General features: G+C 37.6%; 1 protein-coding gene across 1 annotated transcript in view; it reads left to right on the top strand.

Annotated features, from left to right (window-relative positions):
* The window catches only part of LOC113051409 (alpha-ketoglutarate-dependent dioxygenase FTO-like), a 130604-nt gene extending 112996 nt beyond the window's left edge, over window positions 1-17608 (top strand). Inside the window, exons 9-10 of the mRNA XM_026215131.1 lie at window positions 15856-15996; window positions 16135-17608. Coding sequence (XP_026070916.1) covers window positions 15856-15996; window positions 16135-16141 — 148 coding nt within the window. The 3' untranslated portion in view covers window positions 16142-17608. The remainder of the gene's footprint in view (window positions 1-15855; window positions 15997-16134) is intronic.
* The last annotated feature ends 1565 nt before the right edge of the window (window positions 17609-19173 follow it).

Here is a 19173-nt window from a genome sequence, read left to right as displayed (position 1 = left end):
ATTATATTTAACAACCTCACTGCTTAATAAAACGGCTTTTTGGATCGCTCTTCATGTGCCGTGTGAAAGCAAAACATAAAGTTAAAGCTGAAAGTTTTAGTGGAAGATAATCATAAATGTGAGTGTTTTAGTGTTTAGTTTAGCACAGGCAGTGTTAGCAGCCGCAGGCTGGATCCCCGCTGGGCCCTGCTCACCTAAGGCTCTTTCCCCATTGGCTGCCTCCAGGAGATTAAAGAGAATAAATGCCACCTGATTGGCTGCTTAAAATTTCATAAGGCTTTGAAAAATGTACAGCAATGGCTTGGTTTTTATTTTGTATATAGTAGTAAGGTTTAACCTGTTAAAAGGGAAGGTGTTTTGATGTTGAGTTCATTTACATATAGAATAGACATGCATAGAAAAGTGTCAGTCTCATGTTCCCATCAAATGTCAGTGATAGGTGCTATTTAATTTCAGTTTGTTCTGCAGAGGGTGACTTACAAGCAGCTACAATAGATACACTCAAAGTGAGCAGTACTAATGTCAAACAATTCTTGTTTAATCCAGTTTTAAATAATACCTCAGTACTTGGTTGGGACTAATTTCATGGTAAAGAAAATTGATGCAAACTTTCTGATTACTGTGTTTTACTGTTTTACTGTATTTGTTTAAAATTAATGCATTACCTATGACCGAATCACAGGAAAAAAAAAAAAGAAAAGAAAAGAAATTGTTTGCATCAAAATCTTCCTGTTTTCTCTTTTTCATAAGCCTCTGTTGAATCTCCCAGGGTACTGCTCAGTATTTTATGAAGCTTTTCAGAAATGGTAACAGATCTATTGTGGGATGATTATTACAGAGTTTTGTTGAAAGCCACTGATCAACAGAGCAATTAAAAACAATGAATAAAGCATCCAGCTTTAGCTACAGCTTAGACAATACAATCCTCTCCTGGTGGACATGTGAGTTGAACAGAAGGAGAAATGTCACTCTCTCTCTCTCTTTCTCTCTCTCTCCATATATATATATATATATATATATATATATATATATATATATATATATATATATATATATATATATATATATATATATATATATATTTATTTTTTTTATTTTTTTATTATTATTATTTATTTTATTTTTTTTTCAGTTTACATTTCTACAATTATAGTACATTTTATTTACTACCCTTTCAGTACAAAAGAATAGCACGCATATTGCAGCACAATATGAGGTTGTTAATGTTTGTTAGGTTTGACATGTTCCTCACTGATGTGGCAATAATTTAATAGTGCCAGCTACATGTGTTTACCACACCAAACTAAACCAGCATTCAAAAGCAATGTCATTTTGAACAATTGAAGAAAGAACAAAAACAATTCTGAAAGTGTTGGTAACCAAACAATTTTGGTGACAATTGAATTCCATTTAACGGCTAAAAGACATTAATACATGTCTCAAAATATCTTATTTTAGTTCCTCAGAAGAAAGTTAGTCATAGAGGTTTGAGGATGAGTAAATAAGGGTAGAATTAAAGTTTTTGAGTGAACTATCCCTTTTAGCTCAATCAACAACATTTGTTGGCATCCTGTTCATTACCACCATCAGTAATAATTATAACCCAATAGACAGATTTCACTAAAACAATGTGCGATCATACTACAATCATGAGCGAAAGACTAGATGTGGCATTTGTCATGCACTGTGTGTCAGGATGGCACACGTGCCACCTTATGAATAACTAAATAACTAGAAAGGGGCAGACTGATGTGTGTTTGTGTGTGTGAGGTGGTGTTGGTGCCAGGTTCATGCCAGGCTCTGCTAACGGCGATATGCCTTCACAAGATCCTGTGCAGGATAAGCAGAGGAAGCTGGCAGCATTAACATACTAATGCTGGAGGACTTGAGCGGAAACGCCTCTTCAGTGCCTGTCTTCTCTTCCCTTCTTATTTCACTTCCGTATGTTTCATTTCAGCACTTTATTCCACATGTGTGCTTTCTCCTTTCTATGTACTCTTCCTCTTCCATGTTTGTGAACATCCCACTTTTATTTTTCCTCTACAGTATTATATTCCAAATCCAGGTTGTTACTCAAAGGGTTTCACCATTTTCTGTAGGTAGTCACAAATACGTGGGTTGGAAGTTCATGATAAAATTGGAGAGCAATAGCTTGTTGAGTCTGTTCTCCAGTGTGTGTAGGCTGAAAATTACACTCTTAAAAGCAGTTTTAAATTCCATAACAATCAAAACATGGTGCATTAATTACCCCAAGACTCTGACTTACTGTTGCAGCTTTGGTGAGACATTACTGCTAAGTAGTTTCTCAGTTTACAGCCTCTGAAATCTATTACATTTGCAGTAACTTACCAGAATCAGTTTGGGAATCACAGCCTATAAGTGTATGGACTCAACGTTTAGTGAATGTATATATATATATATATTATGAACTATTATGAGCACTGACTTCATCTCATTTCAATATAAACTATTCATGAGTCTTCACAAAAACATAATTATTTGTTTATTTATTTTTTATGTAAAACCTTTTAAATTAGCACCGAACTACTGAATGCACCTGTACTACAAATGAATTTAGGAAACACAGCAAAATAATGTACAGTATGACAAAATGGATATTCATTTTTAGATCAGCAAAATATTAAATATAACAGTCTTATTAAATTATTTATGTTTTTAGAGATTAACTTGTGAGTGTTTAGTGATGGCAAATCTAATTGTAAAAATAGGGGAAATGAGCATGTGTTATATATAAAATATGCATTAACGGATGCTTTACAATCGATATGATAAATGAAAAATCTGTAATATTGGCTCATAACTGATAATGTACCAAAATATCATGCATCTTATTGACTCACTGTTGTTGCTACAGTGTGTGGGACGTTTCTGCTAACTAGTTTCTCGGTTTACATCCTCTAAATTGTATTTCTCTTGCAATAACATACTTGAGACAGTTTGGGCCTCATCCCAGAGGCATTTTATTTTCAAAGAGCATCAGAGAACTGAGTTGAACTTGCCTTTTACTGCCTGTTCGACATGAGAGGATGTCGTAGTTCCAATCAGAGAGAGTGTGTGCAATTCCCTTGTGTTGACTCCTTGTTCCTGTTTTGGTTTGTAAGAGCATCTGTTGTTCATGTCGCTCCCCTAGTCTGAGATTTGAGCATAACCCTGACCTGTCTTTCTCTCTCATTCTCTCTGATTAAAGACAGGATGGTAGCGGTGGCCCGTGTGCTTTTTAGAGCATTAAATCCAGCCTCTGCAGATTTGCACGCTTGTCGCTCAGTCCTGTCAGGTGAATGCCAGAGAGACCGAGAGAGGTACCGGGGTCCATGGAGCTACATGGATAAACCATTTGTATCTGTTCAGTGCTGTGAACAGGGATCAGACAATGTACTCCCGCGTCTCACGGGGTGCGGTTAGCTGTGTGTGCTGTATTTGAGGCGTGAGTGATGTGTGGGGTGGACAGGCAGTGCCCACAGGAGAGGACCATGGGCCAAGGTGCCATGGAGAGCCACCCACATCATGTCTCCTTCCCTGTAGCTGCCCTCCAGCATTCTCTGTAAATCTCCTCTCCTTCTACTTAGCCACAGAGCAAAGTAGCATCGTCAAGTGATCAAGTCTGTTTTAGCATGGCCATATTTGGGTGATTTGTTTATCTTTTTGTCTAGAGGTGGTCCATATTAAGTTATTTCACAAAGCAATGTGTCTGATAACAAAAGACGCTAAGAGTCATTTGAGTGGCAGCATCTTCATACTTTTTGCAGCATATGATTGGTTATTGATGTTTGTTTTCCTTTTTTATGACAATATTCATTAGAAATTCAGTAATATTAAAATTTTAGACAATATTGATAATTAAATTTTTATTTATTTTTTATTTTTTTATTTTGGGGCCAATATTAAAGTTGGCATGAGACACAAATTGCTACCTTCTTTTCTTCTCTGTTGTAACGTGAACATTTTGTAAAAAAAAAAAAAAAGAATTGTTCATTTTGATTTCATTGTGATTTTAAAATTCTGAATATTTAAAAAAATAAATAATTTTTTAATTGAATATAGGTACTGAAACATTATAATATACTGTATGCAAATTGATATTAATTTTGAGATTTGCTAAAAGTTAACATATATCAGTTTTATTAAACTTTAGTGATGCCACTGGTATTACAAATGGATAAAATGTGGAAATGAGCATGCACTATATGAAATCTGTAATATTATCCCATAACTGATCATTTACCAATACACCATGCATCCTAATATTCATTCCAGCCACACTGAGTCAATAGCATCCAGGACTTGTTTTCCACCACGAGGGGACACTCTTTACTCTGTGCTAATCCTTATAGCTCTTTCTAAAATAAAATGCATCTTTTAATTTCTTATGAAAAAATGTACTTATACATATACCACACATCCTCTAACAGCAATTCATACCTCACAACATGAGAAACTAATTGTCATAAATCACGCCCTGCCTCGACCGTGAGTTCAGCATCCTGTTGAACAGGATGCAAGTGGTAAAGTAGGATCTGCTAGATTAGAACCAAACAAAAGCAGGTGAGCCACAATGTTAGCAAAAGTAATTTGGTCCTTTTGTGGATTTGTGTAGACTAGGGTTAAGGTCTTGTCAAAAAACTGATGTTTGTCGAAAATGATTTGCGTTGTACGCCGCTCAATGCTAGTTTAATTTAAGGTCATTATATTTGGTTGGGTGTGAGTTTGTAGAGTTAAATCTGCTCATAGACTATAATTCAGCCATCTGTTTCAACATACATGATGTAATAAATTAAATCTTTCAAAATGGGTGGGCCAAATCCACTGTGAACCAAGGACAGATGTATGTGAATCTGCTTAAGGCATCGTAACCAAGGTCACAGGTGGCGGCAATAATTCTGTCACTATGATTCCCTGTTCTTTTCAACACCTCAAAACCACTTCAGTGGAGAGAAATTTGGCTCTTATTAAACAACAAAAGGGGGTGGGAGTGTGGTGTTAGAACCTGTTCGTTTTTAATTAAGTGATCTGTCCTCATCAAAGGCTCACCTGCTATATTTTGGGTTTGTTCGATAATGATGCTTTGAATAAGTGTCAGAGCTACAAATAATACCGTGGGAGAGGACACAAAATCTTCACATGCCTTGCTCTGAAATAGCAAACCGGTGGAGGATTGAATGAATCGGAAACTTGTTCTCCACAGACAGCATATTGTATTCCATGTGTTTGTTTTTCATTGAAACCGTGTTTTATGGTGTGTATAATGGCAGGCAGCCAAAGCCTGGCTAAAGAGCTCAATTAAAGGTAAGACACTAAGCACATGAACACCGCTTATGACGTAAAACGGCTAACTCTGCAGATATGACTCACTCTTTGCACCAGATGCCACAACAAACAGATGCTCTGAACATATCAGTTATAGCTTCTTGACAAGGGAAACGATTTGGCACTGGGTTAGGTAAAGATTTTCAATGGTTGAGGTGAGTCAACTGATGTGGTTAGCAAGGAAATTTGATCCTTTGACCTCAGTGCAGATCCTAGACTTCTGGGGGCCCTACGCCAAACTGTGTCGGCGGGGGGTGACGAGTTATGAATGAAAGAAACGCCTTTGTCCGTGATCACTTCATCTCGAATTGCGCTCACTTGAAAAACAGTTTCTTCCGTGGCTCTGTACGCTTTCATATCTCTTTTTTTTTTGTCTTGAGTAAGACACTGTATGACATTCACTTTACATGATTTGACTAATTTTTAAGTAGAAAGGATGATGGCGCACCGCATTAAAAGAAATGACATAAGCTGTTTTCATATCCGCTGGCCAAATTCAAAAATAAAACTAAATTTGAAATCATTGAGAGCAAGGGGGCCCCCTGGTGTTTCGGGTGACCTACGCAGCTTGTGTACTTTGCATATAGGAAGGATCGGCTCTGTTTGAACTTCATAGTTTATCAGCTATGGGGCGCAAAACAATCTCTGGGAATTTTCCCTGAAATAGCTGTATAAAAGGCAAGATCCATGCAGATGCGCACACAATATGCACACATACTGTGTTCTTATTCACCATGGGCAAAAATACTCTCTCCCTATCAAATTTTCATCCAGGCAAGCTGCTGAATGATTTTCTGTCTGTTCTAGCCGTGTGCGGTGACTGGCTGGAGGTGGACGGAGCAAGTCAGGAATTATTAGGCCTGAAGAGGCTGCAGGGTCCTCAGATTTACAGATTTAAGGGGGGGGGGGGGGTGAATGGTGACATGTTGATGTTGTACTGAGTATGTTGGGAGTCTCTTGAGAGGGTAACCCCCTCTCTTTTATGCTCCTCTTCCTCCTCCTCTCTGGCCAGTTTTTGCCCCATTACTCCCTTTTCTCATTCACAGACAGCCTTTAGACTCCAGATTGACACAGATGATAACTTTCTATACTTTGTGTCAGTCGTTTCATTCCAAGAGTGCAGAGGCTAAACAGTTGTGAAGAGTGTAATCTCTCCGATTGACTGGGCTGTCTGGCTCATACTTCTTTGCTCTCAGACACTGGCCTCGGGCCAGCTGAGGGTCTGCGAGTCTAACAACTGAGCCCCTTTAGCAATCCACCCTGCTGTTTCCAGATCAGCAGTTAACCCCTTAAGCTGGTCCTCTCACCGTCCCCTCATTGCTGAGCTCTGTGAGTGAACACAGCCATCCACCGAGGTTCAGAAAGATTACAGTGTGGTTTATACAGCTTTAATGGGAATCGCATGAAGCAGAGGAAACAATTACTGCTGCTAAACACAACGATGCTGAATTATACTTGCAAAAACATAAAGGTCACATCATGAGTATTCAAATTTTGCTTGACCTTTTAAATAAAAGAGTTGTGTACTATGAAAACTATTTTCATAACTTTTACTTTGTCCTGACTCCAAAAAGAATAAAGAATAAAAAAAAAAATAAAAAAAAAAACAATAATACATTTGGGTGACCCATATGTATACCCTCTTTTGACATATTTATAATTTAAAATAAGTTGCGTGGAGCTGGTTGTTGATGGAGTTTTATTTATTTATTTATTTATTTATGTCTGTCTGTCTGTTGTATTTGATTGTAAATGTGCATTTTTCAACCCATGGTCTTGGGATTTTTTAAGGAAAAGCAGCAGAAAGTGGCACATTTAACGGTCAGTGAATGGGTCATTTAAATACAATTATGTTTAACCTTTTATAAGTGGACCAAAATATAAAAAAAAAAGAAAAAAACATTTTGATTATGACTTATAGATATTTTCTTTGCATTTGTCCTGATTCGCTACTGTTGTATTTCATTACATGTGTCTTACTGGACATTGAGACAAATCTCTCATGTTTATCCTGCTATTATGCTCTATAGAAACTTCTGTTTGAATTGGAACATTCCCTTTGTCCTCTCTAAGAACCTTCTCCAGATCACTTGTTCATGTGCCCTTTAGTCTCAATGTCTCTGTTAGTCCTTAAGGTATGAGTTCACTGCAAAAACACAAAGGCTTCTGTAAACCCTCATTGTGGCGTTTCGTTTGCGTGTTGACGCTAGTAAAGCTCAGACTGTGTAGACAAAGGGCTGGGTTCATTGCACAGCAAATTACCTTCCTAATATCAGTGGATGGGAAATATTCATTCTATTCACAACAAAGATAACGTGTTTGATTCTGTCAAGCATGTGTTTACCTATCACTTTAACTACGGTGCTTCATTACCGTTAACACACACACACACACACATTACCTCCTTCCTACAGCTAGCACACATCCTTTTAAACGAACGTACACATGCATGCACACAGAAAATGTGCTTTTTAATTTGCTCTCTTAAGTTTGCTTCAATATTTCTGTCTCTTACTTGCACTCGCTGTGTAAACACACATCCTCCATGCATTTTCCATGTCTGTGATTCTGCTACCTGCTGGTTGCAGTCACCTGGGGGCCTGCTCTGCCTGACCGCTTCCTTAAACACATTGTTGGCAGTTCTCAGGCTTTTAAATGTCACACTGTTTTAATTACACTATTTACTTAATAGGCTGCTAAAAACACAGCAGGAAGAGCAGGTGAATCAGGACTTTAAACACCTGGTGGGTTTTCTCTCACATCTCTTTAACTTGACCTAAGGTTTTTTTTTTGTCTTTGTCTCAATCTGGTTATACAGTATGTAACTCGTTCACTGCATGCATGCTGCTCATATTTGAATAAATTCCTTTTCTATTATCTGTCACTTTGTAACTTTGTCAGTTTCACACCCAGTGCTCTTAAATTACTCTAGTAGCCCATTTACAGGTAGCACGTCCTATTTCTATTTGTGAGAACATGACAGTTGGCTCCTGCGGCTCTCTCAGTGTAACTATTTCTTAGTAACTGAGACCAACCTGTCCTGTCCTGAGTATACGGAAGTGAAATATTAGTGGTATGTGTCCAGGAAATGTTGGCAAGCGGTGGCATTTGTGTTAGAACATGGCAGTGTTTGCTCCTAATGAGATGATATTAATTCATTCAAGCTGTTTGAATAGAGTAATGATACAGGACTCATGACACCATCCAAAGCCCAGAATAATGATAGAGGGCTGTCACCCCAAGTCTTTTTTTACACTTCTAACGCCACTGTAATCTTAAAAATGTTATCTTGTCACTTATGATCAATTTAATGTGTCCTTGCTGAATAAAAGTTTAGTGTATATATATATATATATATATATATATATATATATATATATATATATATATATATATATATATATATATATATATATATATATATATATGTGTGTGTGTGTGTGTGTGTGTGTGTGTGTGTGTATGTGTATATATATGTATATATATATATATATATATATATATATATATATATATATATATATATATATATATATATATATATATACTAAAACAAAATAAAAAAAGCAGAGTCTTGAATGGTAGTGTATATTAAAGTGATTTATACTACTTGAAATGTAGTAAATGTTGAAATATTGCCTTAAGATCAATTTTGATTTTGAGTTTGTAATTATTTGCTATGCTTTCTGAATCATCATTTTTCTTTCTGTGCCATATCTGTAATTTGCAGACTTTTTGATATTGTGGGCTTTATGTCCAATGGACACTGGTCATGTGACTCCGTTCAGGTGTGGGCCACTGAAGCTGCAGTACAGTATGTCTGTCACAACAGGCCTTTCTGTTACATTTCTTTCCACTCTGTGATGCCCACAGGGCTTAGGTTTGTGTATGTCATGCTGAGCGTACAGGACACGTATGCTTACAGGTGTATGGCATTTTATGTATCCATGAGACTGATCGGTTTACTGGTGCGTTTGTCAGTTTTCGTGTGGCAGACATTTAACACGTTAAACGCAGTGTTAGTGTTCCCAACCTCGATGTTATCCACTTACTGATCACTCCGAGATTTATTGGCCCTCAAACATTCCCCTGTGAAAAACTGCAAACATTCAGAACCTCATAACCTCCACTCCCTCAGGCACTTCTCTCTCTTTCTCTCTCTCTCTCTCTCTCTCTTTTTCTACACCCACCTACCCATATCAAGCCTTTTCGTTCTCTCAATCTCTCCATATTTCATTCAGACATGTAAATAAACACCATCAAAACCCTAGTGTCTGTTTAAACGTACTAATTTGTTTTGGCCCATAATATCACAGTGTTGTATGTGGCAGGCTGTCACCTCAGAAGGTGACAAAATGGAGTGGTCGGACGTGTCAGAGCTCAAGTTATAGCAACACTATTTGTTTTTACCTTGATGACACCCAGAGGGACCACAGTCCAGAGCCCCGTTCACACTGCGATTCCGGAAAACACACGGGTAATGTGTCCCGCAATTGTTCCCGGGTCGTTAGATTTTGCACTTTCACACTGCCAGTGATTACCCGGCATATGTGCGTGCGTTCACACACAACCGTAAAGGTCCCGTAACGACACGTGACATCAGGATGTGACGTGTAATGTACGAGTCGAAAACGCTAGGCACTTTAACTTACGGCATTATTTCTGGCTTTTGTTCACACAGCGATCGTTCCGGGACTGAACCCGGCAATGTTTCTGGGTCCCCGACCCGGGATCAATCCCGGAATCAATCCCGGAATGTGTTTGCTTTCACACAGAAGGCAACCCGGCAATGTTCCGGGTCCAACGTGCAATGTGAAAGGGGGACAGCATCCAAAAGGACACTAAGACCCATACAGCTTTTTTCAAGTGTTATTTACCAGATCTGACTGACGGACAAATGAATTCAGGCTTGACTGTTGCCCTCTTTACACACTCCTCCTTATTACATGTACATTTACATTTACATTTATTCATTTAGCAGACGCTTTTATCCAAAGCGACTTACAGATGAAGACAGTGGAAGCAATCAAAAACAACAAAAAGAGCAATGTTATAAAAGTGCTATTATAACCTGTCTCTGTATTTAGTGGCTGGTGCTGGTGTTGACATCTTGCTGTGTTCATTCATGAGGCCTGAGTGGGGCAATCGGAGGGGCGTGTGGGATAATTTGTTACAGTGTTAACAGGCTAATAGATGTCCACCTGGTTTTGAGAGTTCAGAGACAGCAGTGGCCTCCTCTGCAATCAGCTTAAGAATTTAGCCCCTTTTTTATTACCCCAATTATGAGAACCGTTTAGAGGTGGCAGCCACTGTGTTCACGTGTGTGTGTGTGTTTTTTTCATGTCATCTGGTTGGGTTAGGACCCAGACACCCACTCTCACCACATCAAACAAGCTTGTCTGAGTAAAGGTGTGCTGGCGGGCTGTGTCTGTGTATACTGTAGCAGAGCTTGGGAGAGCTTGTTTCATGTGGTCTGCTGTGAACTGTTGGCTTGCAGATGCTAACGCCATCCTGCTTCTGGTGGACTCATTGCCACCCGAATATGGCCCCGCTCAGTGTCTCCCAACCCACTTATGCACGTTGCAAAATAACATTGGTCTGTGTTTTTTTTTTTTTTTTTTTTTTTTGGAGCCATTAATTGGGGAAATGGTAGATGAGATGCTAGTTTTATTAGGCCTTTTAAAAGAATCACATATCACTTATTCACTCACATACTGACCCACCCGCACAGACACTTGCAACTTTGACATGCTTACTAAGATTTATTTAATTAGTTAGTTACTTATTTACTTGCTTCCAGAGTTTATATAATTTAGAATTTAGTTATTTTATTTTATTGTGGAGTCTTGAAAATGTAGTCTAGACTAGTTCAGGTTCAAGTTTTTCCCTTTTAATGTTAGTTTATTTCAGTAAACAGGGAACTTGCTTTCTAACAAGGACATTTGATGAAATTGATTTGTTATGGTTCCCAAAACTCATTGTCAAATAATGTCCGTTCAGATTTATTAAATAGCTTGATAGATTTAACTTAGTTTAGTACTCACCACTAAATTTGAACTTAACCAGTTCATTTTATTTCATCTTAATTAAAATCGGCTCTAGCTCAGTTCAGAAACAATAGGCGGGGAAAAAAACTTTTTATAGTTTAAAATGAGACTGTATGAAGAATATGTTGAAGATGTTATCAGTGTGCTTGTTCATACTTTTATATTGGTGATGTGATTGCTTGCATGGGCCTTAGAGCCAAATCATGATTTATGATCGACTCACTTGTTTTTGCATGACTCGTTTGATGGCATTCTCTGAACAGAGCCAATCACTGCCAAAAATCGTAAAACTACACACACCCATAACACCTGTGCGCATTAAATTAAAGCCACAAAAATCACCCCGTATGAGTAACACCATCAAATACCTGTAAATTTTACAGCAGGCGTATAAAAACCACAGACTTGGTATAGACATGCTGTTGTACAAATAATGCTTATCGCAAGCAGATACAGGATATAGCACAAGCTAACATCACCGTAATGTCCTAATCAAACAGGCCCAATTTGTATTTGTATGGTTGTAGATGGTCTCCTGGTGGGTTAATGCAATTAGCATTGTCTCCTGTCTGTGAACCCAGCATTTTAGCCCTACAGTACATCTATCAGCGTAATAGCGGTGAGTAGAAGCTCTGATGTTGTCTAATAAGGGCATTTTACTCCCTTTAAAAGTGGGGGCAGGTAATGTATGACCTTGGAGGTGAAGTCTAGCGCTGTGCTATAAACCACAGCGATATGTCAAAGAGAGGGAAAGTCCAACTGAAAAGAGGTTTTAATCATTTCATTTATCAGTTCGTTCTTGCTTTTCACTTCCCCTCTCCTCTAGTTTATCTCAGTTGGAGGAGGATTCAGAGAGCGGGGGAAATCGATGCGGAGAACATTACAGTAAAATCTATTGATCAGACACAGAGAGAGCCTTGCGTGCCGCCCAGAGATGGCCTAGTGATGCAATGCTTAAAGGAATTTATCCACTGCCTTCTGCATTAACCTTTTATTGACTGCTTTGCCTGTCCATAATTAACACTCACTTTAGCTAAAGTGGTTAGTTTCAGCTGGGAGGACAGGTGTACGTGTGTGTAGCATTGTTCGCAGAACGAGTCGGAGTTCAAGTGTGCCGAATGTGTCGGGTGGGAGTATGTGAGCCGTCCCCCAGAAGAACAGAGGTGATAGATCTCCTTCCCTCCACATTAGCTCGCTATTCCTGCAGGCCTGGCTGTTGGGTTATAGGGTTTCAGAGCAAATTGAAATGAGTGATTGTACCGTCCATCTCTCCTGAGCGCCGGTCAGATGGGAGAGGTAGACTCAATCTCGCAGAGGTTAATCTGTAAGAATGGTTGGCATACATTTACTTCCAAATATACTTCCAACAGTACACACACACACACACTTGGTCTTTCACCATCTTGTCTTTCAAAACCCTTATGTCTTATGTTTTCCATGGAACACAAAAGGAAGTGAATGGTGACCACGGCTGTCAAGTAAGATATTTTGTGAGTAATAGAAGAGTTAAAGTTTTGTCTCTTCTTTATGCAATACTGTCATATGACATAATGTTATGATTTTCTGCTGCCACATTGTCCTCTTTGGAGTTCAGCAGTTCCTGGTCCCCATTTACATTCAACGTACGGAAAAGAGATCACTGTTATAGGCAGATTTGGTGCTCAAGCTATTTTTTTTATCACAGCTATTAAACAGTTGCTTCTTGAACAGGAATCTTTGTTATATGGAGAGCTTAAATTAGAATGTTCTAATACTATAATGTTATACATTATATTACTCTGTGGTGAAATATTATCGTAAGTTCAATTAATGATGTAAAAGTATAGATTAATGTTAGTTAGCAGCTTGGACATTCTGTTTAAGATCTCTGTTTATGTTCCACCTGCCGTTACGTAAGAGTGTGTAAATGATAGCAAAATGTTTACTTTTGTGCAAACAATCCCTCTAAGTGTGTATGTTTATGTGAATCTCTATGGCTGCCATTCATTTGTGTGCTTGCGGTCTCTTTCATCACAGTCTGTTTACTTCAGCTCCCTATTCTCTCTTCCAATAATCCAGTAAATGATGAGAGAGTTTAAACACACGCGCGTGCGTATAGAACGAGCTCTCATATTATTTATGAACTGATGTGCTACATTAGGGTACTTAGCGCATGTTAACGGATGTTATTGTCAAGCCCTCATGCAGTATGAGGATGATATATTGAAGCGCTATATGCTAATTCCACCCTCGGCGTGTAATGCAGCCTCTCATGTGGCCGGTGCAGTTGGAGAGAGAGAGCACTTAACAGGAGAGCCACTCCACCATTAAGAGGCCCTTACAAAATATATAACCACAAATAGTGTCAGAGAGGGGATGTCCTCTGACCACCAGTCAGCACGGACTCATCCATAACACTGTCCTCCTTCGGGCATCGCTGCAGGCTTCAAGTGGAGGATGATGAGTGTTTAATGTAGGCTATGATTGCTTGAGACGAGTGTTTGTGGGAGAACTTTGTATGTTTGTGAGGAAAGTGGCTGTCCCTGTTTTAAAGGTGAAATGTGTCAGTTCTACACCAATAATGGCACTGAACTGAATTGGAAAATAACTTTTTAGTTGTTGTTTTTATTTTATTTTTTTTATTTTTTTTTTGAGTGATGCAAACCTCTACACCGTAATGAGTGTTGTGGATGGTTGCCAAGGTGTTGCAATGCAGTTGCTAGGGTGTTCTGGGTTGTTGCTAGGTGGTTGCTTACTAGCTGAAGTCTAAAAAATCCACTCTCCCCAGATCTCCAAGTATTTTTAGACTGTTTGAAATTAAAATAAATACTCATATGCTATGCAAAGCTACGTGTATTTGATCACAAATACAGTTAAAAAGCACTGATATTGTGAAATATTATTAAAATGTAATATTTGAATATATTTAATTTTCTCTTTGAATATTTTTTTAAATGTCATTTATTCCTGTGGCGACAAAGCTGAATTTTCAGCAGCCATGCTTCAGTCTTCAGTGTCACAGTATCCTTCAGAAATCATTCTATGCTAATTTGCTAATTTGGTGCTCAAAAAACATTTTGAATTTATTATAAAAACAGATGTGCTGCTTAATGTTTTTTCAAGATTCTTTAATTTATAGTGTAAAATACCACCATTTATTTGAAATTTGGGTATTTTGGAACACACAAAAAAAACTTTTATTTATTGTCACTTTTGATTTTGTTAAGTTTAATGAATCCTGGCTGAATAAAAGTATTAATTTATTTAAGAAATACTGACACCAAACCTTTGAACTAGTATAAGGTATATGATGAAAATCCCTTAACCCTAACTATTTATGCCTATTCACTACCATAAACTAACTGCTGATGAAAAACAAAATCCCCTTTACTGAGGCAGTTATACATAAACCCTTGGATTTCTCTCCATATGCAGTTAAAAGTTCACACTCATTTTATTTAACTTGACTGCAAGTTGTGCACATCTCCCACCCCAACAGACACACACAAACACACACACACACTCATACACTCACACACGCAAACAGTGATGCTACACATTCTCACTAACACACCCAGCATTGTCAAATTAATGAGAAGCTATATTGTTATATTAAAATAAAAACAACACTGTCTGTATATTAATTAACTGACAAAATGAAATGCAGTAACATCAGGTTACTGTGGAATTAAAGCCACAGGCTTCACCTGCCAAGGTGTAAATGACTGAGATATTAATCAGCACTGGCCAGGTGTGTTTAGAAGGTGATTTACACTGCTTACTCTTGTAGGATTGCAGAAGTGCATTCCTGAGCCTTCGTTCAAAGGAAGAGCAAGGGGATGATGCCATACCACACATTCACTTGAAAGCACACACACACACACACACACACACACTCACTAAAGCTGTACAGTCCTTCATTACTTTATAAAAAAAATGTCATTAGGGAAGGTTATTGTGTGTCGTAAAGAAATCAGGAAATAGTTTGTGAACTCCCCCTAGACAAACACACACTTCTTTGTTTGTCTAGGGCGAAATTAACTTTAAAAGGATATGTGAAATAACTGTTTTCTATTTTAACATATTTAATATAATGTATTCCTGTGATGGCAAAGCTGACAGTCTTCATTGTCACATGGTCCTTCATAAATCATTTTAATATGCTGATTTGCTGCTCAAGAAGCATTTCTTATTATTACCATTGTTGCAAAATGTTGTGCTGCTTTATTTATGTTCAGAAGAGCAGCATTATTTCGTTTTCTTTTTGTAGCGTTGTTAACGTCTTTACTTCTGATTTTATGTGCCCTCGTTAAATACAGATATTAATTTCTTCACAAGAAAAATACATCTTACTGAACCCAAACTTTTGAATGGGAGTCTGAAAATATTATAAATAATTATTTATTCATTCACTCATTTAAAATCTTGATCAATGATCAAATCTTGATCAAATCTTAAACAATGTGCCTTTATAAAGATGTTGATTCCTTTTGCGTCCCAACAGATGCCAGTCAAGCCTGGCACAGACATTGCCTGCTGAGGAAGCACCTGTCGACCGACCCTATTGGAGTAATGAAGATCCTGACATGCCTCTCCCCTTTGACCTCTCTGAAATCATCAACCGCGTTGAGTCACTTCTTTGGAGGTGAACTACAATTTCAGTTTTTCTGTGAATGTCTTATGCTTTCAGTGATTGTTGAGATCACTGAAAGTGGCCTTAAGGAATGTTAAGCCATAATTGCTCAAAATGTGACTTACTTCAGTTTTTTTTCTTTCTTCCTAGGATGTAAGGTATTAGCAAAGGAGGGAGATAAATGGAGAGAAAGAATGTCATGAGGTGGATGTTAAGAGATAGAGGCCGGGATTGGAGATAACAGGTGACATAAAAACAATACAACACACACCTGTTTGGTTTCTCCTTTCCGGTCCATCTTTGCCTGAAGACCAACATTCACCATCACACACACCACACTGAGATCCACTGGGATGAATGGACGGATATAAGGATGGACACAGGGGTGGATACGGGGAGCCTTCTGGACGGACATTTTATTTCCTATTTCCATCAGTATCATTTACTATCACTTTAACAGAGTCTGTAGTGTTACAATACACATGTATAGACACATATCAGTAGTAGCATATGATACCTATTCATAAATATACGTATATATATCCATAAATGTATGTATGTTTTAGTTCAGTTCTCCATATATCCTCTGAAGCTTTTTTTTTTCTTTCTTTGGACAGGCATTATATAGATGTATACAGTATACACAGTTCACTTCTCCTCTATGTGTGTGTGTGTGTGTGTTTGTCTGCTTGCCATCTTTTGAGGGGGAAAGTCGGTAGGAATAAAATATGACATTGTGGGGGTGTATGACATCATTAACGGGTGTCATATGCGTGCCGTTGCCTTTCACCTGGCGTATTGTCTAGGGATTTAGTGTGTTTGAATTTGCCCGAAGTGTGTTTGAATGTTTGTGCGTGCATCCGTCTGACTGTTTGTAGGGAGAAGGTAAAGGAAAAGTTGTTAGACTGACTTTGTCGATGATGTTTGTCTGTAGAGGTGCATGTAGGTACGAGACACGCACATGTGTATGTAATCTTTAAGACGGTTTTATTTCTGTGTGACTGAATATGAATGTGTGTGTGTGTGTGTGTGTGTGTGTGTGTACGTAAGATGTTTCTCTCCCAAGCCGAGTATTGTTAATAGGCGCCTCTTACTGTGGTCTCCCAGAGAACTTACACCCCTTGCGTCACATAATTCTCACAGCTCATTGGCTCCAGCCTGTGTCTGAAATGCTGCCAGTTTCGGGATGAATGCACTCAAACATCTTTAAACGATTGTAGGATGAAGAAAAGCACAGATGTCCTCTAAACAAATGAAGGATGAATGAAAAAGGGATGACTGTGTTTTTTTTTTTGTTTTTTTTTTTTTACTGTTTTTTTTTTTATGTTTTTCTATGTCATCAGTGTTAATGAAGAAGACCCCTATTGTAGTATTCACTGAAGATGCTTTAATGTGTTTTATACTTTTGAAGTTTAAGAGTTGTCATTGGTTGCCAAATATTGTGTTCTTGCTGAGTAAATGCTGTGAGGTTGATATATAAATATAAATATATAATCTTTCTTTCATTGTGCTTTTTTTTCTGTATTCTTTCTTTGGAGTGCCACGAGCTCCACTGCTTTTCTGAAAGCGTGTATGTGCAAAGCACTAGTTATTATAGAAATAAAATACAATGCTGGTTTATCAATCAGTGCATGAGCATTGGTTCTTTTTTTTTTTTTATGAAATGTATTTGTTTATTTCTAGCAGTCTCTTCAAATTTTCATTAGATAAAAATGGTTAAGTACTATTCATATATCATTTTAGATAATACGTATGTATCTTTTGAGCATTATATAATCTGTTAATGACTAATTCATTTAATTGATATGAAATGCCAAAAACATATATAATTTGATTTAGTGACCTCTAGGTACACAATCTTATATATTTTCATTTGCTTTCTTTGTTTTAAATTTTCAGTTTGATTTTACATCTCAGTTGTGGTTTCAGACTTTTGGATCAAACTTCCAGCTTATTGTGTTCAATTTATTGTGATAGAGATGCTATCTGTTTATCTGCTTTGATCTAAAGTCTATTTTGTATCAGATATTTTTATATATTTTTATCAGTCAAAAAGACTGATCTGAGGTTTTGTCTCAGCTCTCTCTCTCTCTCTCTCTGTGTGTGTGTGTGTTGCCTGTAGGGGTTGGAGGTATTTCCTCTAGTCTGTTAGATGGCTGAGCCTCAGGTGAGCAGGTGATCGGTGAATGGTCACTCTAAACTCAACTGCAGTCTGTTCTCAGGCATGTGTGCACAGGTATGCATTGTTCCAAGGAATGGCAAAGGTCATCAGTAGTTTCTGTCTCTTACATTACTGTAGGTGAGAGGAAGATAACCAGGTGCATGTGGAATTAAGTACCTGTGTGTGTGTGTGTTTGTGTTTCCTACAGGCTGGCTGATTATTATATGATTGCCAGCTTAGTTAAAGTTGGATCACATCTCAGAGGTGACATTCAAACAACATACATGATTTGAAGGACAAATGCATTGTTACACATAATACATTTAACCCCGTTATGACTGATAATGTGTTATACTATGCAATGAACAAAAATGTAAAACAGTTTAGTTTATAGTCTCAAAACCCGGAAGAGAATTTGCATTTTTGAGTCAAGGCTTCCCTTGGGAATCTTCTGGAAAAATGTCCTCCTCTCCTTTTAGAAAAGCAGTTTTGATTTATGATTCAAATCTGTGGTTAAAATGACCTGAAGAGATGCTCACAGATTGTTTTACAATATAAATTACATACAGTCATAGATCAAATTAAAATTTTAGAGCCATTGTGTTTTGTAAGTTACTAAATTAGGACTTTACATTTAAGACTACTGTTGTAGTCCGAAAAAGGATTGGTCCTCTTTACTGATTGTGGATGTTTTCTGTGATTAACAACCAAATATCTGCCTTTTATTTTCTCTACTAATGTATAGCTTTATAAGACATGACTTATGTAGTACTGACTCATATTAACCACTTTCATGGTGTTTGTTCTTTCCTTTTAATAGCTTGAGAGCATGTGGTTAATGCATGCTTTCATTTTATAGAAAACAGCAGCAATATTCTTCCACAGCTCTCCTGTTGTGTTCTACAGAAGAAAGTCCCATAGGGCAGTAAGTTATGGCAGAATTAAAATTTTACAGTGATCTGTCCTGGCAAAGATTTATCAAATATATTTTTTACTGTTCAGAAAAGCAGGTGTCTAATAATTTGCAG

Source organism: Carassius auratus, chromosome 32 (genome assembly GCF_003368295.1).
Source record: "Carassius auratus strain Wakin chromosome 32, ASM336829v1, whole genome shotgun sequence".
Taxonomy (NCBI): Eukaryota; Metazoa; Chordata; class Actinopteri; order Cypriniformes; family Cyprinidae; genus Carassius; species Carassius auratus.
The sequence above is the reverse complement of the archived record's forward strand: the minus strand, read 5'-3'. Positions and strand labels throughout refer to the sequence as shown.